The following is a 25,834-nucleotide window of genomic DNA, read 5'->3' on the forward strand; positions in this document are numbered from 1 at the left end:
TATTTGGGGGCTAGTAGCGTTTTAATATTTAAATATAATTTAAAAACATCTTTTTGATGAATGTATGTGAATATTCTCCTTGGGAGTTGTTAATTCAAGCAGTTGCAGTCCCCTGTTAACATATTGTGAGCAGAGGCAGAAAATGAAATGATTTATCTACCTTCTTTCCCCTTCATGAAGTGCAGAAAGCAAACACGAGGTATAAACGACTGAGAAAATGAGTGAGTTTTCAGCGCAGTGCATGGACAGCCGGTTGATATTTTTCATTTTAATTGACAAAAATTTGAACGTAAAAGCGAAGTTTGACCACCTGAGAGTTAGCGTGATACCAGATGCCCAGACTTGGAGTTGCAAAAACTCGCATTCAAGATGCAAAATCTCCAGTCCCCAAAGAGCCATCGAATCCCTCCTCGAGGAAGAGAAATCCTGATGCTGAGCTGGCCGCGCTCTAGTCAGACACTTGTTTCTAATCTCACCTTTTAAAGGTAGCATTTTTATTCACCTCTCTTCTTATTCAGAGCTTCAGCTGCCTCGTTAAATGTTTGCCACTCTCCATACAAGAGGCGACTGCATCTCAATGATGCCGAAGTGCCCCTGTACATAACCTGCTCACTGGCTCATTAAGCTTGCAAAGCATTTGGGATTTCTCAGTACACAAACTGTGCCATTCAGGTACCGGTGGTCCATTCCCTAGTGTTTCCTGTTTGCGTTTTGCAAGACAAAAAGCAGGTGAGAGCATGCCCCAGAGCTGCTGCAGCGCACACACTGACAGCTTCCTCTGCTGAGCTGTGCCAAGCAGCCACAGGAGGTGTGGGCTGCACCTTGGTTGGTTGTTTAGGCTGGTTTCTTAAGAAATAAAACCTGTGCTTCTGCAGGAATTCCCTCCCTCTGTTTCCACCCCCGGGTACTTTTCAAATTTGCTAGCCAATTTCAGCCAAGTTTTGCCAGGGGCTGAATTCTGAAGATACTAATTTTCAGTTTATTTTTTGTGTGTGAAAATAGGTGGTTGTTAGAGGAAAGAGATATTATGTGTGTCCTAAATTATTGAGAAGAGCTACGTCATCCTCTCATGTGATGAGAAAGCCTTGCCTGAAGAAAATCTGCCTCTTAATACCCTGATGTGGAGGAATTTCAACAATCACACATGGTTTTGAGACAGAAATTTATAGGAAATCATATTTCATTCTAGTGTGTGTGAAACTGCGTTTAAAGATGAGGAAAAAAGTCCAGTTTCAGGGAGGTGGCTGTGTTGGTAAAGGTGATGAGTGACTCATCCTCATGTTCTCCTTTCAGTACTGCCTGTCGGGACATCCAACCTTACCATGCAACGTGCTCAAGTTCAAATCCACCACCATCATGTTGGATTGCGGGCTGGATATGACGTCCACCCTCAATTTCCTCCCGTTGCCGCTGGTTCAGAGGTATGTTCTGTGGCCTGTGAGCACTTAGGCTGCGCCTTCTTGGGTTGCAGCTGGAGTGCTCCGCATGAAACGGTATATTGGAAGGAGAGAGGGGCTGAGTACAAATGAACTGCATCATCTGATATCATAAATAGACTTTGTTCACTTAAAAATTCTCTTTATCAAAATAACGTCCTTTGGCTCAGTAGACGGAAGACATTTTATGGATTTATTGATTGGTTTTTCTAGATAATTTATTCTAAGCTTCAGTAAAGTATTGCTGCAACTGCTCAGCACAAGTGAGGTCACATATCTGTCATCTTTCTGGCTTCTTCATGCAAGATGAGATAAATGGGTAACTGAGATGGAGTGCGCAGAGCCCAGCAAGTACTGTTTAACCATCGTCTTCTCAGGCTTTTTGTCAGAGCACAGACTAATGCAAAGAAAAATAGCACTTAACCGTCCTTGTTAGTTGACTTGATAGCATAATTGTTCCATTTTAAAATTTAAATAAATAAAAGCGCAGTGCAGCTGGGCGCAGGAATGGAGCAGCAGTGAAATGGAAGTAGTGTAGAAGACAATCCCAAGATCAAGACTTCCCGTCCTGTGCTCTAACTACAAAGCAGTCTTCTTCCAGGCTTGTAAATGGACTTGAATATTCAGTTATGCAAGACATAAGTCACCCTTAAATGGAACAAATTACGAAAGGGGTGGCTTGGGAAGGTGGGAATGAGTAACTCCTGGTGATGTGAAGCCAGCAGGAATTTTCACAAAAAGCCATTTAATAACTGATCCAAAAAGAAACAAGTGAGGCGTGTTCTGGGTTTAGGGGAGGCTTGGTTGAAAGGAGCAGAGTATGACCAGGAAGAGTTTCATAAGTGACCTAATGAGCTTATAGCAGCTGACCAGCACTTCCTATGATTTGTTATTTCTTGGAGAGGAAAAGCTGGGACAATGGAAATCCAGGTAGAGACAAAATGGCCTTGCCTTAGCTTTTCCCCACCCCCAAAGAGAAAAAGGAAATAGAGAGAGGAACAAATAGCAAAACTGGGTGGTTGAACAAAGGCTTAAGAGGTTCTTTAGAACTGCAGGCATCAGCGCTCCCGGGGGATATGCCAGCTTTGTCTACTGATAGCAGACCCTGGGAATGCACAGCCAAATTGCAGGTCACAACCTGGAATTCCCAAAGTACCTCCAGAATGTCTGCACTAAAATGACTCAAACTCAATAAGAAAGGATGTCAGATTTGACCCCTGATGGCCCAGTGGAATCGGAGCAAACAGTCGGATTTAAATCCAATCAATCTTGTCGGTAAGGTGATTGAACACCCCTTGCAGCAAGGATTGTCCTAAGCACATGGACTTGAGCAAGTAATTGATCTCTTTGGTGTTCTACAAAGCAGATGTCCTGCAGGGAGTTGGGGAAGTGAGTTAGAAACTTGAGGAGGAAAGTGACTGCCACTAAAAAGTCCTTCTCTCTCTGTAGTGCTTATTGTAGTACCATTCCATATCTGGTCTCCGTTACCAGGATGTCTAAATACCTCTGAAACTCAAATGTGTATTATTAATGTGGATGGGTGATAGAGAGCTGACATTATCTTCCAGAGGAGAGACTAAAAATGGACTGATTGCCTGAGGTCTTGCGTGAAGCTTGTAGCAGAGCAAGAATTTGAAGATAGGTCTGTCAGATCTCAGGTTATTATCACTGTATTTCCTCTCAGGAGTGCTTCTTGCAGCTAGGCTGAGCTGGACCAGTGTGAAACCCTGACCAGAGAGGAGCTATGCTTCTCTCTGCCGTCTTTAAACCAGAGATCCCCAAAGTAGGATCCATGAACCACTTGGGCTCTGCAAGTCTTTATATGTGGTCTGCAAAAATGCTCCAATTGTTATGAATGGAACATAAAGGTATGATATTAGAAGATTTTTTGTTATGCAACTGGAGCTTATGTCCTACCTGACATGGGACCTCCTTAAGCAAACATTTTGAGAGCCTGTGCTTTGATCTCTAAGAGTAGAACGTGCCATAGTGTTTGATTCATTAAAAGGACTGGTCATTTTTTAGAGTTCTTTCCTCTTAAAAAAAAGCCCATCAAAAGGTATTCAGGATTCCACCTTGTCCGGGAAATGGCAGTCCTTGTTCTCACCAGCCCATGGAGCATGTGCGAAGTACCGCAGTTGCCAAGCTCTCCACGCCAGTTCGTGTACTTTAAAGGAAGTTTGTCAACTGGAATTTTCTCCTCTGAACCAAAGTCAAATGCAAAACGGTAAAATGAACATGTGGGAAGCTCTTAACCTTTCCTGTCTAGCCATGACACACTTGCTCACGTTATTTATGTGACAGTTCTAGCTATTTTGGATTAATCAATCACTCTATTACAATGTCAAAACTATGTCGGCAGGCACCGTGTTACTTCTTGGCTTCAAGGTAGAGTCCTTTCTGTCCTGTGTTGCTTATTCCACTCTCACCCCCGTACAGGAGCCATCTGCTAATTTTGCCTCTCAACAAGACTGTGCTCTTCAGTGGATGCCAGCTTTAGCACAAGTCAATAGAGCTCTCTCATCATGAATAAGGCAAAACCACGCAGCAGGCTAAATTAGGAGGAGTATGGCCAGCAGATCAAGGAAAGTTCATTCTTCTTGGCCTCATGCTGGCGAAACCACAGATTGATCCAGGTTTGGATTCCCAGCTGAAGGAGGGATGCTGAGAAACTGGAGAGGGTGTTTGGGGGGCTCTGAAATGGGGTTCAGAGCCAGCCTGTGACTGCACAGAGAGGCTGAGGAGCCAGGTTTGTTTGATCTGGCAGAGAGGAGGCTAAAGGAGGAGCTAATAGCAGTCTACAGCTACCTGAAAGGAAGTTACAGAGACAACAGAGCCAAACTCTTCTCAAGTGACAGACAGTATAAGGGTGCTGGCCACAAATTGCATCTTGAGAACCTCAGGTGAGACATTAACATCTCATTGGTGAAGTTTTTCTTAGTCTAGCACTTTCACCCATCGCCAGAGAGGCTCTAGAGTCATCCTCCAGGGGGTTGCAGGATGCAGCAAAACGGAACTGTGACTGACCTGGTTTAGTGTTGGCTCTGAGATGTTGGGCTGCTAATGGCCCTTCCACCCTACGATTTTGTCCCTTATCTGTCACTTTTGTTGCATATCGGGGTGGTTTCTTCTTGAATTCTCCCAGCTTTTCCTTTTAGCACTTTCACTTGCTCTGCAACAACTTTGCCCACCCCTTCAGTCTCCAGAATACCGAAGCTGTGCTTTTTAGTGTCAGCTACGAGTACATTTAGCCACCTCATCTTTTATATCATCAGACTTCTTCAGAATCGCTCTTTATCCACAAAAGAGTTACGCTTCTCTGGTGTAGCTTCTCCTGCTGCTGCTTTATGACACTTCCTTCTGCTCTCACCTCTTAACTTCCATCTTCACTCCTCAAGTCTTTATTTTCCCCTTTTTCATGACTTGCTGGAACGCCAGTTAGGGTTTGTTCTCTCATACTGACGTTAATCTAAACACAAGATTCCTCTGAGCCATTGAATCACTTCCTATTTTCAAGATCTTTAATTCAAAAGCCCTTACAGCATATTCCTCTCTTCAGAGTTCAGTGCAAACCACTTGCAGATTTCATTGCAAGCAGGTTCTCAAGTTTGGTCTCCATATCTTAAGTTGTTTCAGGGCTTGGTTCCAGGTAGGTTTCATTCTCGTTTCCTTGACTTGTCTGGATTTCTGCAGGTGTGCTTGGATCTGGGTTGACAGTGGTTTCAGAGCTAGGTTATAGGCTCTTATAAAAGTCACATGTCACTGAAGTAAGGTGACATGAAATGCTGTGGCAGTTCCTACTGTGAACTCAGGATTACCTTGAAGTTTCTTTATTAGCATTTAAACTTTTTTTTTTCTTAAAATAAATAAATAAATAAAAATAAAGAGGGTGGGAGGGGTGACTGCTGTTGCTGACTGGTACCAGACCTGCCAGCATAAAACCTGCAGGTCACAGCAACCCCCTGCTTGCTCCTTTCTTTTTCCATCACTGGTGGATGTACAGGATGCCCTGTACAGATGTTGGTGTGGGTCTTCAGGGTGAGAGCTGAGCATAAAACCAGGGTTTATCTGGATACAAAACCAAACTCTGTGTGTCTATGACTTAAGCCACAGTTTTTGGTCTTTCCCTGCCATTGCTAATGTGACTGTTTTTCTGTCATCTTCTGTCCCAAGGCAGATTCAGTTTTACAGTGCTTTTGTATTGTTTCAGACATAAAGTTTTCTGCTGCCCTAATCCTTCTTCCATTTATACAGCCAGTTTCACCTAAGGCAACTTAAACATCACCGAGCCTTTTTGAAATTCTCACCGTAAATGACTAAAATCAAACTCCCTGCATGTGTCACCCTCCTTTTTTTTAAGCATATAAGTGTCATAATCATGATTTGTAAAAGTCATTTCGGTGAACACTTAAACACCATGAAACTGTCTGTCTGTTTTATGGAGACTGTTAGCTCCCTGAGACAGAGATGGTTTTCTCTTCCTGCATGACACCAAACAGAAGGCCTGTGCCTAATGAGCGATAATGGTAGAATTAATTTTTCAATGTATTTTTTTCCTCTCTTTCTGCAGCCCCAGGCTGTCCAAACTTCCTGGTTGGGTTTTGAAAGATGGAAGCACATTTCTGGACAAGGTACTGTACCGATGGTTAGACTTTTCTTGCCACGTGAAAAGCCAACAGACAGACGAGGAGCTTTCACTACGGGAACAATACTTCCATGCTGACTCATCGCAAAGGTTTCTGTGTGTACCGTTAACTGGCCATGGTGTCCTTGTAGAGCAGAACATTTTGAAACAAAATGCTAATAGCAACTCTGAGGCTTTCAGTCTTCAGAGGTAGCCTGGCTTTTTTTTTTTTTTTTAAAAAAAAAAAAAGCCTTTTAAAATGCAGAAATCATTTGTTTGAGTATTTTCTTATTTCATGGAGCTCCATAAATAATAGTACTTTACCTTTGTAGAGTGCCTTTTTTTTTTTTTTTATTCAACAGTCTCACTTTTCTGACCCTAAAGTTTCATAACTTGCTTGTAAATGAGGTTGGTATCGTTCCCTCTTTTAGACAGGAAAACCGTAAGTAAGTGAATAGTTTGCCCATGGGAGGTCTCTTACAGAGGAAAAGCATGACTTTGGCCTCTGTTGAAATCAACATGTGTTCTGCCACTGGTCATAGCAGGGAGGATTTTATCTCCAGCCTCTGAATTCTAAGACACAGGACTGACTCAGCTACATGAGAGATGCTTTTTTTCTTTTTTTTTTTTTTTTCCCCATCTTTTCATTACATTAGTTTTGTAATGAGAATTTATCTGGGGCTTCAACCGAAACTAGGCACTGCAGCATTCAGCTTGATCTGCCATAGGGGAACAATGAACACAAAAATATGTCAGATGCTAGTAAAATAGGCATACTTTTCAGATGTCTGCAACAGTAGATATCGGTAGAGAAAATACTGTTTTAATAGACTGTTCTCCAACTAGGTGAACATTAAAGGATAACAGTAATAATAGTTGCTTTTGTAGAGGACTTTTGGGCTGATCTGATTTTTCCAGGCAAGAGAGCTGAAGATTGTAGATGAAAGCCCTGAGTTTTCTTCTCGCTGGAGACAAAAGAAACTGTATAGGCAGCACTTCTGTTAGTAAAATAGTAACAGCTCTATTCAGAGCACATGCTAACAGGGAAGCACAGAGCTACAGAGCCTCAGTGGCAGGAATTGAGTTACCCAGTTTGAATTCCCTGGAATTTGTTTCTCCTGAACCCCATTGTTGGTCTCAGAGCCTTTGGATTCTGTTTTATTCTGACGAACAGATAGGCTGTCAGTATATTTCTAAGCGATGTATTTACATTTGTGTGGTGCTGCTGCAGTGTGTGCACAGGAGAATCTTCAAACTTGCACAGTGTCAATGGAAATCATGTGTTAAAAATTCAAAGGCAGCATCTCCTACCTTCACCTTGACCGTTGTAACTGCTTGGAATGGTAAATACTTTGACCCATGCTGGAAAAAGGCAAAGGAAAGAGTCAAAGGAGGATGTTTTATCATGTTGGGTGGACATTCCTGTTATAGCACTCTCTGGATGACAGTTATAAAACTTACGTCCTGGAGAGGCACTGAAATTTCCTGCGATCTAGTTTTAATCATTTTGAACTCCCTTGAGATGAGGTTAGGAGACTTCTGCCACTAGATGTAATTGCTCATTCGTTATTAGTTGGCAGGTGCACTGTAATTATTAAGAATTGGATTCAATCTTTAATTCTATCAGTCTGAAGCTGGCTGAGACCACTCACTTCAGGAAAAGCAACAGAAGAATCTGTGAGGGAAAGTGTGGGTGATAGCTAGCCTGTGACATATACTAGGAATAGAGTTGAGAATATTTTTGTTTGCTGTTTTCCATACTCAAAAATGTCACTTCTCCATTGACAAAAATTTCTGATGTCAGCCCTTGATAAAGGGAAAAAAAAACAAGACTAGAGATCAAGTAGGGGTAAATATAATTAAAAGTGCTACAAGGAACTTAAAACACCTTTGGGGAATTCATCAAGTGCTCTGAGATGAGCTAAAAATTGTGTTCTGCTACTAGGAAGACAGAAAGTTTGATGTTTTTGAGAAGCAAATCTAAATTCCAAATTTGTAAGATAGCTGGGACACTGTAAATGTGCTGTAGAGATCTCCCTGGTTGGGAAAGCTCCAGTTCCAAGAAGAGAGGTCTTCATGACCCACGACTCAGATCATTTTCCTTCTGATTCTGGTAGACAAAGACACCTTCAACTGTTAAAACTCAGCTTCATAGCACAGCACCTCTTTACCTGCTCCCTTTGTAGCCTCAGCAAGACCAGTCAGTGGTTACCACAGGTTTTTTTTTGTACTTGAGCGTGCTGCCTTCGTTCCTCTAAGTGAGGATCTGATCCCTTGAAGTACCAAGCAGCTTCACTTCTCATGAAAGCAATTTCAGCAGATTTGCTTACACCAGATGATGCCTAGAAGGGGAATAAACATAGTGTAGTAGAGGATTGGAAATTTCCAATGATAAAGAAAAGGCTTGAAAGAGCAAAACTCACTGTATTGGAGTAACGTCTTGTATTTTTGAGTCTTCTGATTTGTTTCTCTTGCAGGAACTAAAGGAGTGCTCTGGCCATGTGTTTGTAGACTCTGTGCCTGAGTTCTGTTTGCCAGAGGTGAGTTTATTCCAACACATTACTTAAACATCTGACTACTTTGTATGGGAAGAATTTGCTAATTTATTATTATTATTAGCAGATCCATGCTAATTTATTACTACTCAGTAAATAATACTGAAACCTCATAGTGCTAAGGCACCTCTAGTATCTAAGACACTGGAAAAAGAATGGAAACATCCCTTTTCAGCAATGATTTTGGGAGGTCTGGAAGGTCTCCTTGAGCAGATCAGTATCTCACAAAAGAATAAGACCTGACTGTCCTTTTTATGGGCCCTCCAAAGACAATATCACTGAGCTGGACTTGATTATGACAGGATGCATGTGCTGATCTAGATAAGGGCAGCTCACGAAGACAAGGAGAGCTGCTTGTCTCTAACCACGGACCCGTGGCCTGCCTTTTGGAGCTCCCCTGGGGGCTGTGGTAAAAGTTTGCTGCTGGGCTGCTGTCAGACTTGCTGTTGTGCAGGCAGCAAATTTGAGTAAAAAAGCTTTACCCTCTTTGCACTACTCATTGGGTCTTCAAGTGAAAAGCTGTACCCTCCTATCCACAGTCATAGCTGTGCAAGTAGCTGCTGCTCAGGCTGGTTTTGCCAAGAATACCTGGGTTTAAATGAAAAGAAAAAAAGGAAAACAAGACTATTGTGCAAGTGTTTGAATTAACTGGGCTTACCTATCTGCAGGAGAGCTGAAAGAGTGAAAAGCTGAGCAGCGAGGATGAATGATGGCGAATAGTCTGGGAATAGTATCCTCTTTCCTCAGCTGTGTTCAGGCTGTGATAACATCAGTTCTTTCATTTCACGTTGGGATTGCTTTTGGGCAGGGATTTTTTTTTTTCTTTCTGCCTGAGCTTGTTGACAGGAACTGCGAATCTGTCTTGGAAGATTGCTGTCAGCTTGCTGGGGTTCTAGCTAGCGGTGTTTATGCCTGTTGATTCCATGAAACTCACCTCTCACAGGTTCTGACTCTTGTCATCTTGATTCTTCAAAGCCAGTTGGCAGCTCTGGCACTGATTTTGGGAAATTATATCAACAGATCTGTGTTTGATTGTTAGTTTTCCCCAGCAGGAAAGGAAATAATCTGATCATAAAATAAAAACACTGATAGTTCTGTATGCTTGTGTTCTTTCTGGTTACTGTCCTGTGGAATGGTAGGGGTATAGGAAGCATCTCTATGCCCAGGAGGTGCCTTTGTGTCCCAGATCTTGGAAAGAGAGTGTAGTTTCTGGATTTCATTTGGGATTGAGGCAATGCGAAAGAATGCTGCACATGTCACCATTGTAAGGGCTTGACAAATAGCCTCGTAAATGCTTTCATTCCCCAGGTTCCCAACAGATGCAAAGCCTTCTCCACAAGCACTAGGATCAGATCTGCTAGTGACACACAGCTCACAGCTCTAGCTTTACAGGCTTCCTTGTCTGGAGGAGGGTTTAGAAATGTTGCTGGTGTTCAACAGCACAGTATAAGAAGGAGCTTGTGTGAAAGTAGTTTTGTCTTTTTCCATGCCACTTCTTTTGAAGAAACTTGTCTGCAAAAGCGGTTAGAGAATCACGGTATCATTTCCAGGAACACCACTGCCAAAGAAAGCCAAGTTTTGAATGTAATCCAGAAGCCACAAGGTGATAAGAGGCTGTCTCAGCAGCAGAGTACACTTCCACATGTCAGAGTGCAGAGTGCGGCCCTTTCTTTGCTTGGCAACCTTCTGGTCTCTCTCACTTCACATTCAGGAAACATTTTTAAACCTCTTCACTCCGTGGGCACTTTTAGTGAGATTGCTGTGAATCCCAGGGAAGATTTTACTTTGTTTTGGTTTCGACACCCTTTCATCCTATTAGCAAATGCTTCCAGAATGCTGAGACGTGGGACATTTAAGCTTGGAAAGTGATGATCTTTATCCTCTTCTACCTCCCGATGGCTTGCTGGGCTGGAGTGACTCCCTTTTTGGTTCTGTATCACCTGGACACAGCTGAAAATCAAACCATGAAGGACCAGCTTGGTAGGAGCAGTCATCAGCAGGCTCTTTGATACCACGTAGTGAGCGTACTTTTGCCTCGCAAGCTTTGTAAGGTAGAAGGTTGTCCTGCTATGAACTGGAGGATAGTGTTTCACCTGCTGTACTCAGACTGGAGATCATGCCTCTGAAATCAGCTGTGATCATGGATTGAGACCATGAATGCTTAGTTTTGAGTTAAGCAGCTTGTCACCAGAACACTGTGTCAGCCCTCTGAAAAGACGAGTGACCTACTTTCTTGCCATTTTTATTCAAATTGCTGGACCAAGCCTTGTAATCAGATAATATGTGCTTGATGAGTGTTGAATTCCATTAGCTGCTCTATAATAACTGAGTTAGGGGTCATATATCTTGTAAATTTCTGGCTTGACACCATTTGTGTTATAGCATTACCAGTAAATATTTCTAATTAAAATTCCTTTAACAATGTGTGAAATCTTCTCCTTTCACTCTCTGAACTGCTGCCTTAGCTGTCACATCAAAACAAATTGGACCCACCCATCTGTTTTTGTTGTATCGTATGAATGAGCTTAATCTCTAGCTGTAGAAAATGTGAATGATAAAGATGCCAAGCGTTTCGATTGGGGAAAATACATGAATTATTTTAAGCATATGAATAAATACAATCTGCATTCATCTCTTTCTCCTGGGGTACTGTATCATGTGCAGCATAAAAAAGTATGAGACCCTCTGCTAGCTTGTTCCTGCAGAAGTTTTGGTGCCTGGCAGTGTTCCTCACGGAGGAAGCAAACGCATCAGTTCTTTGATAGAAGGGTAATCATTGCGCTTCTCTTAGCGGCAGCCATTTCATTACGTGAAGCAGACAAACCCAGGACATGGTTTCCTCTTCAGATTTGAGAAGAGAATAAATTTAGAGGGCTTTTTAATAACTCCTGTCAATTTAAAGGAAGCACTAGTCTTCGCAACAACTGACACATGCCCCCCGTTATTTTTTATAAACCAGTTACTTTACTGCAATATAAAGTTTAAGAAATAAAGAATGACATTTTTTTCCTGTCATTGTTTAAGCTGTGTGAAAGGGTTACACGTTGCTTATCTCTTCCCTCTCTTTTCAGACTGAGCTGCTTGACCTCTCCACGGTAGATGTAATCTTGATCTCCAACTATCACTGCATGATGGCATTGCCCTATATCACGGAGTACACGGGATTCACTGGCACAGTGTACGCCACTGAGCCCACTGTTCAAATTGGCAGGTAAAAAGCCCCTTAATATTCTCTACTCCTCTTTCATCACCGCTAAGGAAAAGGTGTAAAGGACAATATGGGTAGAGGAGTGGTGTCTAATGTTCCGAAGAGGCTCTTAGGCAGTAGCTGAATGGCAGCCAAGTCCTTAGTGCTGAAAATGTGTTAACTCAATGTTTCCCAGACTCTGGAACCGTCTGTCATTTACGGCAGGTGCTTTGTGTTGAGCCCAGGCAGATGCGGGGTAGTAGATCATGAGTGGGCTGAGACACCTTGAGCAGCAAGTATTATAAAGCCAGCTTCAGACCTTCAAAAACCAGGGATCAACAATCTCTCGTGCTCTTCTCTTCTCCCATCAAACAGAAAAGGAATCACCAATCTTTTAAACAGCAAATGCTTTTAAGATTATTGCCTCTTAGTTTTTCAGTGTTTGAGATCTGTACCAGCCTCTATACCATGGAGGGGAATTCAAGCTGATTTCATTATAAATGACAGCTGAGATTCTCTCATGAGCTCTTAACTGCAAAGAGAAGTGCTAAATTAAACCAGCAGAAATATGAATCATAGAATCACAGAATGGTTCAGGTTGGAAGGAACCTTAAAGATCATTCAGTTGTAACCCTCTGCCATGGGCTGGGATGCCACCCACTAGATCAGCTTGGCCAAGGCCTTGAACACCTCCAGGGATGGGACATCTACAGCTTGTCTGGGCAACCTGTTCCAGTGTCTCACCACCCTTACGGGGAAGAATTTCTTCCCAATGTCTAAACAAGTAGAAAATTTGAGAGTTGTTTCTTGATTGGATAGATCAATTGCAGTAAGTAAGGGTTGCAGGTTTGGTCCTTAATGTCGTCTAACTGGACGTGAGCATTTCTCATGCAGAACAGTTGCCATTAAAAAAAAACAGATCAGGCCTTGGAATCTGAACTTCTGCTGTAAGCACTTCAGGGCAGGAACCTTTGTCTGTTAAAGGTCTTATACAAACTTTCTGTGCTGAAGTAATTCTCCCTTTGTGTAAAAAAAACAAACCAAAACTGAAGGCACTTCAAGGAGAAAGGAATTACATAAATATGAACTAGTAGTAGACGTTTGGACTATTGCTGGTCGATAGTTGAAGATAACAAGCACAGTATTGTTGGAGGGGGGACTCTGGTATGGTTCTCCCCACCCCAAGTAATCCTAGATACTACTTGCAGTTAAATCTGTCACTTCCTACCTTCAAGGGGAATGCAGTTTAGTTTTCGGCAGTGAAATCTCTAGCACCAATTTTTAATGCCTGACGTATATTTCTATGTCAAGTACTGTGTTGTGCATTTGTAGATGAGGAGGATCCCTCTGAGATTGTGGTTGGCTTCTCTAAGTGATAAACAGGCATCAGCTAACAAGTTTTCTTCATGTATTTTGTCTCATCCCATGTGGCAAGCAGTCGGTAACATAGAAATCACCTTGTGCAGCAGGTGGGATTTTCTCTTGTCCTTCCACTTTCCAAATAATCCCTAACTCAGTAGGCTCAGTAGGATCCTTTGCTGTCACAACCAGGCAAACAGAATTGGGCTAGCTAAAGCTCAACACATTCAGCAGGAAAATAGTGGTGGCACTGGTAATTGCTGTGATGCTTTTGCAGGAAGACACCCTCTTTAAAACAGCCTGATGGCATTACAATTTGTGTGATACTCTGAAAGCATCTGGGACAAAGTTATGTCTTGTCTTCGAGGCTGCAGTACTAATTTAGTTATGTCTTTTCGTCTTTTCAGACTTCTCATGGAAGAACTGGTGAATTCCATTGAACGTGTGCCAAAGGCTCAGTCTGCCTCCATGTGGAAGAACAAGGAGGTACAGAGGTAAGGAACAAGCCACCTGGATTGGCTGACTGTCCCAAAATGCTAAAAAACAAAGTTTAGAATTCAGATGGACCTGCCGCCATTTGAGATTTGATTTGCTGATACCACTAAGCAGAAAAAAATACCTGAGTGATGTACAGAATCCACACAAGCTTGATTCTTAGAAGAAGAATCAAAAAGACACGTACCTGTCCTGTTCTCCCCTCACATAGCGTAGCTCCTATTTTTGTGATTAGCAGAATCTATTAGAGATTTTTGTCTTAGCATCCTAAAAAGTTGACGAAATTAGCGAGCTATTTAAACTTAATTATATTGTATTCAAATACTTTTAATATAGAATTATATTTACATTTGTGTTTACTGAAAAGCTAAGAAACTCTAGACACCAAGCTGTTGGAAGCCACTGGGAGCCAACCACAGTGTGGTGCTACCCTTCTTCCCAGGGGTGCAGCCTCTTTTATGCTTGAGCAACAGAGAGTTTGGTGGATTTTTTTTTCCTCTTTGGTTTAAAGCTTAGAAGCAAATTGAAGGCTGAAAAAAAAAAAAAGCTTAGTTGGAAATTCCCTCTTTGTTATTCCACCTATACATAAAAACAAGGTGCTCAGAATTGAGATCTTCTACCTCTAAAATTTCTGAACCTTGTGTAATACAAAAATTTTCCTTATGGTTTACTAATTGCAGATAATGCTCTCCTTGGAAGTACAGACAACTTTAGGTGCACATTATGTTCTACAGAAGAGACAGTTCCATTGGTAGCACATTTTAAAGATAGGACTGGTTAAAGAAAGTTATTTTTAACAACTGTTTTGTGCATTTTAATTGATCTCCCATTTGCTATTCCTACTTCTTAATGTGGCTTGACTTAAAAGTTAAATGTTAAAAATGAATTATTTAATAAGTTATAAATATCGTGTTGCCATTTTTCAGTATCGCAAAGCAAAGAAATCAAAAATCCAAATATGTTTAGCTATATATTATATACTCCCCTGCTGAGCATAGGAACAGTCTTCTCTCAGCACAGGAACTGTCTTTTCTGAAGAAGACAACTGACACGTAGATGTAAAGCAAAACCAAAGATAATAAATTCATGATTTTGTGCTGGCTGATATACACTCTCATCAGAATATTTTTTTTTAATTTTGGAGTCTGCTGGCCTGACTGAAACCACTCCTGAAGCTCACAGTGATGTGACGAGGGAGGACTGGAGCCATTATTCTTGTCACACGAGTGCCTGTGTTTTGTATGCATGGTATAAAGGAGGATCATATATCTTAGAGCTCATTTAATGTCACTTTCTTGGTGGTCGTATTTTAGAAAAAGTGCTGTCGAGCACTTTGCATGCCGTTGACTATTCCAGAGGTGAACTCAGACAGGTGATCTTTGTTCTGATTCAATTGATACCGAAGGCTGGAGTCTTCTTGTTGGAGCTCTATTTAAAATATATTTTTCTGTCTTATATGCAGCTGTTTGGTAACATAAGTCATAGAATCATTGATTATCCTAAGTTTTAAGGGACCACAAGGATCATAACGTCCAACACTACCTATCCTAAACTCTGTCTTGAGGCTGGAATGAACCAGTGTTGTCTGTGAGCTGGAAAAAGGACAAATCCAAATTCCCTTCGCGATTGTGCCCCACCTGTGCTCTGAGTTTCCCCCTTCACTTCCCTACACCTCTGTAAAATGGAGCTCCTATCCCCCATGCAGGCTATACAGGGACTTAATTAATGTTTGCAAAGTATTTTGAGATTCCTGGTGACAAGTGTCATGCAAGCGTGAATGGAACTGATTATTACGGCATGTGAGCAAACATCCACAAATTAACACCTGGCTAATAGCACACGCAGGGTTAGACTGACATCCATTATTTAAGAAAATGCAATCCTTGGTGTAATTTTTTTTAAATACTTGGCTGTTACTAGAACAGAATACTTATTACTTCCGAGTCTAACTTTAATTTTTCAGGCTGATCAATCACCATTTCTGCTTTACAGTTCAGCTAGTTTTACTCTGAATAGTTGGTATAAAACACAAAAGTATCATCATCTCATTAGATAAAGCATTGAAGCATTTTAAATGCAAATACTGTATAAAATGTAATAAGTTCATTATAGTGGCTTATGTTTTTCCATTATCAGATCCAGTCTGAACTAATTGCTTAGCAAGTTTTATTGCCATTGGTTTTTATTTTAAATGTGCAGTTTCGTGGAAGCTCTGTAGATGCTCAGACAGGATATTTTTCAGGCTGATTAGGATTCAAGGGGGCTAAAGAGGAAGTTTGCCTAATGAAAGACACTTCGGTGACTACCTGTTTGATTGTTTCTTATATCTTCCTATCGAGTGGCTGAAACAGAGTGTTTCCTGGGACAAGAGGGGCCGGTCTTCTAATCTATTTCAGTGCCAACACCCTCCCTTCCCTTCAGACAAGAACGTATTATACTATAATATACTAAACATTAACCTTTGCATTGAACAGAAGCAACTGTCTCTGTGCAGGTGCCCAGTTAAGAATACAAGCCCTTGAGTTTCTCAAATGTGAATTTTTTTATGCTAACCACTGGATCTCATGTGTCTTCGTGATACCTTCCTGCTTATGGCTGTCCCTGCCTCTACCCACATACATCTGGTTGTTACGAGGTGATCCACAATAGGATGTTGCCACAGTGTTAGTAGATTCACTCCAGACTTTAAAATATTCTCCAATGATTACCTGTATAGATCTTAAAAGTTCAGGTGAGAGGTTGAATGCCAGCTGGGGCACATCTGAGGAGCCAGCAAAGAATGGAACCCATTGGTCTCCGCTAAGAATCCAGGTATATTTACAACATAGCCACAGAGTCCGGGCTAATAGGAACTTACCTCTGTCACCAAGGACAATTCCCCACTTTCCTCCATTACCTGGAGATATATTCTCTCCTTCCCAGAAGAGAAGCTCCCAAAAGCATCCAACAGTAAATGCTTCTTATGGTAGGTTAAAGGCTTTTACAGGCAATTTGCTTCAGTGCAGTGGTGGACAACTATCCACATTGTTTGGCCTTTTGTTGCTTATGACTTCCCAAAAAAGACCTTGAACGCTTTGTTTGTTTCCTTAAGCACAGTATGCTTTCAGCCAGCGTGTGTTGGAATTACAGTTATCACGCTAGACCTGTACAGCACTCTTGGCAAGAGCTGGTCTTAATCCTTTCTTCAGTATCTTAAATTATGGAGGAGTTCACTGACCTAGTAGATATAACAATAAATTAAATTCCTTTAAACAAATTGATCAAAGAAACTTGACCAATTTCCATAAATCTTTTGAAATTGGTTTGAATTAGCCTTTGATTTAGCGTTGGTTTAATATACAAAAAAAAAAAAAATCCTATTCTTCTTATGCATTTGGCAGCTGTGCTGCTTCCTGCCTCAGTTCATGTTGCTCAGGCAGATTTATTTCCCAGAAGTTAGCCATCTCTCTTGCAGCCTGTGACATTACGGTTCACTTCTTCCCCTGACAGCACTGCCCAGCTAACTTGCAGCGTCTGTGGAGAGCAGAATGGATGGATTTTTCTTTTTTCTTTGGTGTAAAACATCTTAAATACTTCCGTGTAGGGGATCGCAGAGTGCTCTGCAGTGTCAGCGAATGTCTCCTTGGCAGTGCACTCCGAGGGCAGGCAGGGTATCGGAGCTGAAGGCGAAGAAGTGGAAGTCCCAGGATCTTGTAAGACAGCAGTTACAAAACTGAGAGCAGAGGGCACATTTGTTCACGAGCTGGTACCAGTATTTGAATCACAAGCTTGCAGCTTGCATTTGTTGTCAAAATCTTAGTTTTAGAGCTGGGATGTGCAAAATGGAAACTGAACCAAGGTCCCAGCCGTGTCTACCAATTTGAGCAACGCATTTCATGTTGACGTGTCAGATCAGCCAGCATCTTTCATCGGTGGCAAAAATACCCCAGGAGTTGCTATAGCACCTTCATCAGAGCTACTTTGAAGGAAAGGCTGGGTAGGAACAACAACAAAAAGCAGAAGGAGAGCAGACTTCGGGGTGAGGCAAAGTCTGATTCTGCTTCTGAACAGGCAGAAGGCCTTGCTCCTTGCTTTGAAGCACCAGAAGGAAAAAAAAAAAAAACTAATATTGGGAGAATAGAAATGGGAATAAAAGCTGGGGGTCCATCAGGATGTTCTGAAAACACCCAGATCCTGTCGATCTTTGCAGGTTGCTGCCAGCCCCCCTGAAGGATGCAGTGGAGGTGTCTATGTGGAGGAAGTGCTACACCATGCCAGAGGTGAATGCTGCGCTCAGCAAGATCCAGCTGGTGGGGTATTCCCAGAAAATTGTGAGTATCTGCAAAGCTTTCCTCAGGTCAATAGCAACAACTATTTCCCCTGGAAATGACTGAGAAATTCCCTTCCTTTTCTATTTTCCTTCTGGATCCTGTGTAAGATCTAGCTACCCTAACCTGGGAAAGCAAAGCGAGATTGTATTGCATGTACCTCAGTCTGCCTCCCAGGAAGGGTGGTTGTTTGTTGAAAATCAGGGAGTATCCATTTGTTTCTCCTCATCCTCAGGGGAGGCCAATTTTAAGGCGTACCTGTGAATTTAGAATTGCCGGCTGGCCCGCTGAGAGCTGGGAGGATGTACCAAATGAATGTATCCTCTCTGTCTGTAACCCACATCCCCTCCTGAGTTGCTGCATCTCACTTCTGGGAATCTTTTGAGTGCTTCAGCCTCCTCCACTTTCTTTTATATAGCAAATTAGGGGTTGTAAACAAAACCTAATGGCTCAACCTGAACTTCAGATGCTCCTTTCCGAAGGTTCCCAGCTAAGGTTTGTTGTCTCAAATGCCGTTAACTATAATCTGGTGTAGTTTCTAGAACAAACTGAACCAAAAATTCGGTAATCTGAGATACCTAAGTATCATATATAAGGAACAGCTGCAGCTTGGTCTAACAGCCAGGTAGGTTGAGGGTATTTAGACTTCCTCAGCATTAGTGGATGGTTACTGCTCCTTTTTGACTGCCCTCACGGTGTGGATGCATCTCACTTCATTTCAGATCTGGACCTTTGAACCAATCATTCTTTCACAGTTACTGGAATAAAGGAGACATTTTTAGAGCATACTTTATCTCTTCCTAAAGCAAACTTATAAAATAATCAGAGCCTAATTAGTCAGCTAACCCAAAGCATGGCAACATCAAGAATGGTTTGGTATCCGTTTTACATGTCTGCGTGTCAGCAGAATATAGAGCTTTGGTTTACAAACTCTGAGGAATAGAAGAATAGTGACCCTGTTTTGTTTTGAGAAGCATCCAAATATATATTGGGATAGTAGAAAAATCATTAGTATTGCATGAATCCGATACTTGTTCTATTATTCAGTAACCAGAAAGTAGAGCACATTAGTGAAGTGTACATGGATGCTTATTTTCCTTTCTCAAAGCAAGAATAACCCATTGCTGTGTACAGATAAAGTAATACACTTTTCAGTGACATCTGAAAAGAAGAAAACTGGCAGGTTGTTTATGCTCAGAGCTGAAACTGAAATTTGAATGGATTTTGCAGGGAGTTGTTTCTAAATCACCTGTAGATAGCATTTTTAAAGAAATAAAGTTGGTAAGTGGGAAGTACAATCAGAAAGTGATCATGTTTGTCTTTAATTTTACATTTTCTACAGCAAAACGTGTGACCCAAAGTGAGGTTTTTTTTTAGTAGTACAGAATTACTTGCCCTTCCTTCTTTCCTGCCGGCCAGTAACAATAAATATTGCCTAAAGGGGTATAGTCTTCAAAGATGTAAAGCTCCTACAAGCTTCCCCAGTTAGACCACAGTTCACTTGTCCAGTGAGAGTTATGATGCTGTGTGAAGTCAGTCAGACATCAGAGGATTAACATGGAAGAGAGTCTTGATGAAGGCCAAACCTCAGGATTTTTTTCTCAGAGCATGTGTCCTGTTAGACCTGAGGAAATAAAAACAGCAGACATAAGGCAAACTCCATCTTCATACAGGCCTTGAAGTACAGAACTAATTTTTAAGTATTACTGATGATAAAATGACCTGTTCTGACTTTCCTGAGGGGCTCTCTCAAATTAACATCTCTTGCTGTGTGTTTCAGGAGTTGTTTGGTGCTGTACAGGTCACCCCTCTCAGCTCAGGCTACGCTCTTGGAAGTTCCAATTGGATTATCCAGTCGCACTACGAAAAGGTTTCCTACGTTTCAGGATCTTCTCTGCTTACAACACACCCTCAGGTACAGCCATTTGTGTTAGTCTTCTATAGGGAGAATCATCTTTGCTCAAAAAATAAATAAATAAATGAAAATAGAGGCTCACCCAGGTGGGATCAGGTAGAAACTGTCAAATGTACTTCTGTTAGCAGCTGGCTAGACTCTGAATAGGCGTTGAGAAGACGTAACACCCTGGTAAGTGGACAGGTATCAATAGTTGCTAAGGAAGGACAATCAAAATTCTTTGTTATTGATGACTTGGTGTTAACCTACTCACCACCTGTGAAATTCTCTCTGGCATTAAATAGGAAAATTTCAACAGAGTTAAACAATAGACCATTAGTGACTTTTTAAAAAATCCATATTTCACTAAAGAGTCTTTACAGACAGTTCGCAGACTGCTTCTATATCACTTCTGAAACATCCTTCCTTGGGAGAAATGATAGCTAACTGGCTGCCAACATTTCCACCCTGCTCTGCTAAGGGCAAAGTCTTTATAGTGCTGTAGATGTAATTTCCAGTAAATTAATTCTCTCTAGATACATAAATTCTTAGTGCAAAGAATGTCTTGAAGTTTGCAGTACTCTGTGCTTCAGAAGTTGTCAAAATAGTTGAAAGCAATATTAGCAGGAGGTATTTAAAAATAATTTAGAAAATGTGTCAGGTTCATGATCAGTAAGTAATTTCCCCCAAGGTGAATATCTGCTAAAGAGTATTGCTTCTGAGCATCCTTCATTTAAAAGCTTGATCTCAGGAGCTGAAAAACTACAGCAGATAAACCATCCTTAATAGTATGGCTGTACTTAGCTGCACGCACTGCATCAGAGTCTCCAGATCCTTTTTTCTCATCTGCCTCAGACTGGCCTGGGCTATACTGTTTCGAGACCTAGTGAAGAAGCAGCAACAGTATTTGACAAGACATGAATATAATGTTTCAGGGAGGAGAAACTTTGTACTATAGGAAGTGGTTTGGTAACAGAGTGTTTTCTGTTCGTTGACATGAAATGGTGATTCAGTTTATCAAATTAGTCTGATCATGTGTCATTATTTTCCAAAAGTGAACGTTCATCTGCACTGCTGGTAAAATCCCTGGTTTAAGGAAATGACCCTGCTGTGGCGGGGAATGGGTGTGAATGATCTGCCTGGTAAAAGCACAGCCCGTGGGCAGCAGATTCCACTCACTGCAACCTGCAGGAGAAATGGTAGCAGTTAGGCAGGGCAGGTTCAGCTTTAATGTGTGCAGGAAATGGTACTACAAGCCTACCAGAATCCCTAAGAACCTACTCTGCTAACAGGAGATGAAGGCTGGACAATTCATGCTGCTGTTGTTGTTTCTTGTCCCAGATGGTCACCGAAATCCTCATTTTTATCCTACAGTCCATTGCACTCTGCATTATGTTATACTAAGGCATAATTTGAAGGAATAGCAATAGCAGGTGGTTGAGAATGCATTCAGGTTGCCCTTTTCTTGTTATTCACCACATAACAAATGTTATCAGGTATCATTTGCCTATCGGATATCATCTTTGTCTTATATTTGCTTCCAGATGGCTGTTGAAGACAAAGGATAGATTTTGACCTAGTGCTAATCCCTGTGAACACCACTACAAGCACTACATGGTGATTCTGTAGTAACTAGTGGGTTTTTAGACCTACCAATGAGCTCTTCATCTATTTAATGCGTTGAACAGATAGTATGTAGTGATAACAGTATCTTGATTGGTACAAAGCCTAAATTGTCTTCAACAAACAAGCATTTTTTTTTTGGGGGGGGGAGTGAAGAGTTGTTTGTCTGACCTGTTTCTCCATACCATTGTGGTGAGTGAGCAGTCATAGTGAAACTCCAGTATCAGGCATTGCATTTTCTTGTTGGTGGTGTTTTTTTTAAGATAAGATAGTTTTAAGATATGTAAAAACATACCCTGAGCTTTTCGAATAACAGTGTAATCTTAGCACTTTTCCAGCCTTCTGGAACTCCCTCCATTATTATTAAAAATGAGTATCAGGTGACCAGGCTCTCATCAGCATTTTGCTGACATGACACAGATTTGGGCGTACTACTGGAAGAATGCTGCTTCATCTTGCGTCTTGTCTAATATACCCAATAACAGCTTGGAGAGCATTTCCTTTTGGTGGTGGCAGCACAGGAGGGAATTAGCAGCCATGGGAAGAGAGCAGGATTGTTTCTTTTGTGTAAACTGTGACTTGAAGTTTTCTTGAATTTTCAAGTTACATAGAGGTTACGCTTATCATCAGCAGAGTTGTGTTACATCTGTAGTCAGTCCCTGGGTATTAAGAACAGATAGAAAGTGAAGCAGTTAGTTTGGGCAGCTTAGACACCTCCCAGGATGTGGGGCATCCTACAGATGGCTGAAAGTAGTTGCAGTGAATGCTGACTTCTGGGTCAGTCTTCAACACGGCACCATGAATATCTTGTGGAATCCTCAATTGGTCTCGGTAGGAGGTGCAGGAGAAGGATTCAGCGAGGCTGAAAGTAACTGAAGAGCTTTGAAAAAGGTTTGTTTGAGAGTTAGGTCTGGCACCGTTAATTGTTCCCTACTTTTAATTGTTCTCTACTTCTGTGTTCTGGCAGATGGTCTCTGTTGAAAGTTTTGCCTCATCCTCTGATGAGGCTAGAATTGACACCATTGCCTGTTGGCACCAAAGTGGAGAACAGGAGTTGACAGCACAGGTTCAGGCATGTCACTAAAAGCCTTTTAAGACGTATTCTTTACATTAACCCACAAAAATCGATGCGAGCCCTCTCAGTGCAATAGCAGCTGAAATTATGTGTATCTAATATGGCATAATCGTTATGTACATTATCACAGACAGATCCGATATTATTTTTTATTGCATTATTGGCATTTCATTTTCATGGACACGCTATGGAGAGTCAAAGATTGCGATAAATCTCATGTAGCAAGTCTGGTCCTACAAGGTGATACACCGTGTAAACTTCTGTTGGAATTGGTATGAAATTCCCCTGCACGTCTGAGAGTGCAAGGTCTTTCTCAGCTAATCAAGAATGGCACCGAGGGACTGTGAGCAAGGGAACTAACCGTGTGCTGATCTTCTGAGTTCAGCAGAGAAAATCTGTTCATCAGTTCTCCTCTGGTAGAAAGGTAGAAACCTTTCCCAGTTGGTGAGACCAAAGAGAGTCTATTGAGAGTAAAATTACCATAAAATACTGTGCAATTGGCTGCAGTTTCTCTCTGTTCACTTGAACAGTAGCTGTGGGAAGCGCAGTCCAGCCCAGAGCAAGGCTTAAAGTTAACTTTTTACCATAGCTGTTTTATGTCTGCAGAGGGAGAAGTAGATTTTGTCTCTTCAAGATTGGATTATGCTGGATTTTGAGTATCAAAAATGTATGTATTTAGTATCAGGTCACACTTGAGTATAATTTCTGAATTCTCCTGTATGTTTGCTAGGGGAAAGACGTGAACGTGCATTTTCCATCCTGCTTTAATAAGGTGCCAGTATAAAGTAAGTTGAACGATCAACCTCAGTAAAAAATATGTGAGCTGTTATGCACAGTCAAAGCAGAAGTGATGTTTGCTTCAATGTTATGTAGCCTGCCAGAGGCCAAGATGCCACACTATTTCCTTGGACCATGAAGTCATCAGCCCCTCTGCTCCACCTGAGAGCCACAGGATGGACTGTGCAGGTGTGACCTCCTCTGTCCCCCAGGAAAAAGACCTCATGAAGATGATCCTCGTGATAATTGCCCACAGCACTGACCACACAACCTAGGATTGTACCTACGACTGGAGGCTCTCAGTACAACATGCACTGCAGACCCAGTGGATCAGAGGTCATAACCCTCTGAAGCCATCTATTTCACTTTGCTACAGCTTAGCCTCTAGCACAGCCTTCAAAGAAAGACACAGGATAAAGGCGTAGCGCTAGTCAGGTTCACAAGGGGAGATTGGTAAGGCAAGACACGTTTTCTCTATCAGTTTATCTCTGGTGTTGCATTGGGAACACTGTGTTGTTGGTTTTTTGTGTGTAGTTGCATCTGATTCTTAACCTGTTTTCAGCTACTGGCTTTTAAGATGATACTTGTATGTTTGGCGTGATATTACAGCTACATTAGATAAGTAACTATTTCTTAGATAAGTAAACAAAATATATCAAATTAAGGAATCTAAAACAGTTTCTTATTTCTACCAGCAGTAGTCATTTCCCACTTCACCAGAGATGACTTCTGAAAAAGCCTGCACCAAACAGTTTTAAGTGAGAACTTGAAAATCGTGGTTGTAATACTGCAGGTAGAAAAGCAGCCTTCACCATCAAGGGAGAGCCATGTACAAAATTGAGTGTCATACACAAAATTGAGAGCTTCAAGCCCAAAGTCTTTTGCCGATCTCACCCCTTTCAAAGAGAATCCACTAAATGGTAAAACTGGGGGAAATGGTGCTGCCCCCGACAAGACAATGAGAACTGAAAATCAATGCTGACACCAGGATTTGTGAAGGCTGGTTGGAAACTAGTGCAGCCAAGATAGGAACACAAGCATTAAACCCTTCCTGACTGCAAGAAATGGTTGTCTTTTCAATTGTTCAGCTCCTAAGGCCACAAAATGATTAGTCTATGGAGAATACCACTTTGTTACAACCAATTACAGTTCCATTGCTTGCTTTATGCTGTAAATATGCAAGGAAATGGTTGTTTTTATTAACTCCAGTTGCATTTCCACAGATAGAGGGACGTTTGGTTTAACGTGTTCCATTCCTTCTCCTTGATCACTGTATCTCTTGGTGCAGAGCAGAGAAACCTGTGTTATGACTCCCGTGTTACTCATTTTATCTCACTGTACTCTGTTTCAGCCCATGGACCAGGCTTCTCTTAAAAATAGTGATGTGCTCATCCTGACGGGTCTTACACAAATCCCCACTGCTAACCCAGATGGCATGGTAGGAGAGTTCTGCAGCAACCTGGGTAGGTCGTTGGAAGAAATCTTCTGCGTATTTTATCATCTTATTCATTGCTTTGGGTGGGAAATAATTCTGAGATTCCTGGAACTGAATAAGTTGTCCAGCTATAGCTCCTGGCATAAAACTAGCTGTTTAGATTTTACGATGTGCTCCTGATGTCATTAATACAGTAAGTGCTTAGAAAGCCACAAGTTGTACCTAAAATGTTTTGGAATGGAACAGGTATTACAAGATTTAATCATCTGCTGCTCTTGGTTTGCTAAGTATGTCACTTAGCTGCCAACAGGCTATGTGTTGCCTGGGTTTTGGAGATTGTTCCCATCTGAAATATTACTATTTCCTTCCTGTATATAAGCCAGTGTAAAATCTTTTATGCTTTTTTGTGATTTTCAGTTTTGAAAACAAGCACATCTGCTTCCCTTCTTACACCTGATTTTTAAATATACCAAAAGCAAACAGCACAATCTCTGTTTAAAAAAAAATATATTGAGATATATTTATAGTCCCCAGAAATATAAAACCTAATCAGACGCTTTCACAGCTGGAAAAGCTGATAATTGCAAAGCTGTGATAGCAGTGTGAATGGCAGCATTTTCCAGCCTGTTTGGAATGTCACATCCAGTACTGTTCTCTCCTTTTCTCCCCTTCCTCCACCTCAGTTCTTCTGTACTCTCAGCCTTCTATCATCAAACCACTTTCTCAGGTCTGTCTTGCTGTGTATTGCCTGTTCTTTTTGTCAGACATCTCCTGTTTATTTTAAACTAACTATTCTTTTTACAAAGGAGACTGAAAACCTCAGGATAGGAGGGTTGTTACAAAGGTTATTAAAAGACATTAGAAGTCTAAATTGGGGATCTTCACCATAAGCAAGTGTTCTGGTCCCTGTTACACACCTGGGAGAAATTGGAGATACAATATTTAGGTGTCTTACCCAAGGTTGCAAGATAAAGATGAGAACAGACTCAAGTGCAAATAATTCTTATTTTTACTTCTTACCTATGAATCTACTCTTGGAGAAGAAAAAAAACACAACACAATACTTT

At 41.4% G+C, this 25,834-nt stretch overlaps 1 protein-coding gene across 1 annotated transcript in view; it reads left to right on the forward strand.

Annotated features, from left to right (window-relative positions):
- The window catches only part of INTS9 (integrator complex subunit 9), a 66,576-nt gene that overhangs the window by 2,540 nt on the left and 38,202 nt on the right, over positions 1–25,834 (forward strand). The window contains exons 2-9 of the mRNA XM_068678937.1: positions 1,294–1,421; positions 6,007–6,067; positions 8,538–8,600; positions 11,687–11,826; positions 13,569–13,655; positions 17,846–17,966; positions 19,744–19,878; positions 24,684–24,795. Coding sequence (XP_068535038.1) covers positions 1,294–1,421; positions 6,007–6,067; positions 8,538–8,600; positions 11,687–11,826; positions 13,569–13,655; positions 17,846–17,966; positions 19,744–19,878; positions 24,684–24,795 — 847 coding nt within the window. The remainder of the gene's footprint in view (positions 1–1,293; positions 1,422–6,006; positions 6,068–8,537; positions 8,601–11,686; positions 11,827–13,568; positions 13,656–17,845; positions 17,967–19,743; positions 19,879–24,683; positions 24,796–25,834) is intronic.

Source organism: Anas acuta, chromosome 3 (genome assembly GCF_963932015.1).
Source record: "Anas acuta chromosome 3, bAnaAcu1.1, whole genome shotgun sequence".
Taxonomy (NCBI): Eukaryota; Metazoa; Chordata; class Aves; order Anseriformes; family Anatidae; genus Anas; species Anas acuta.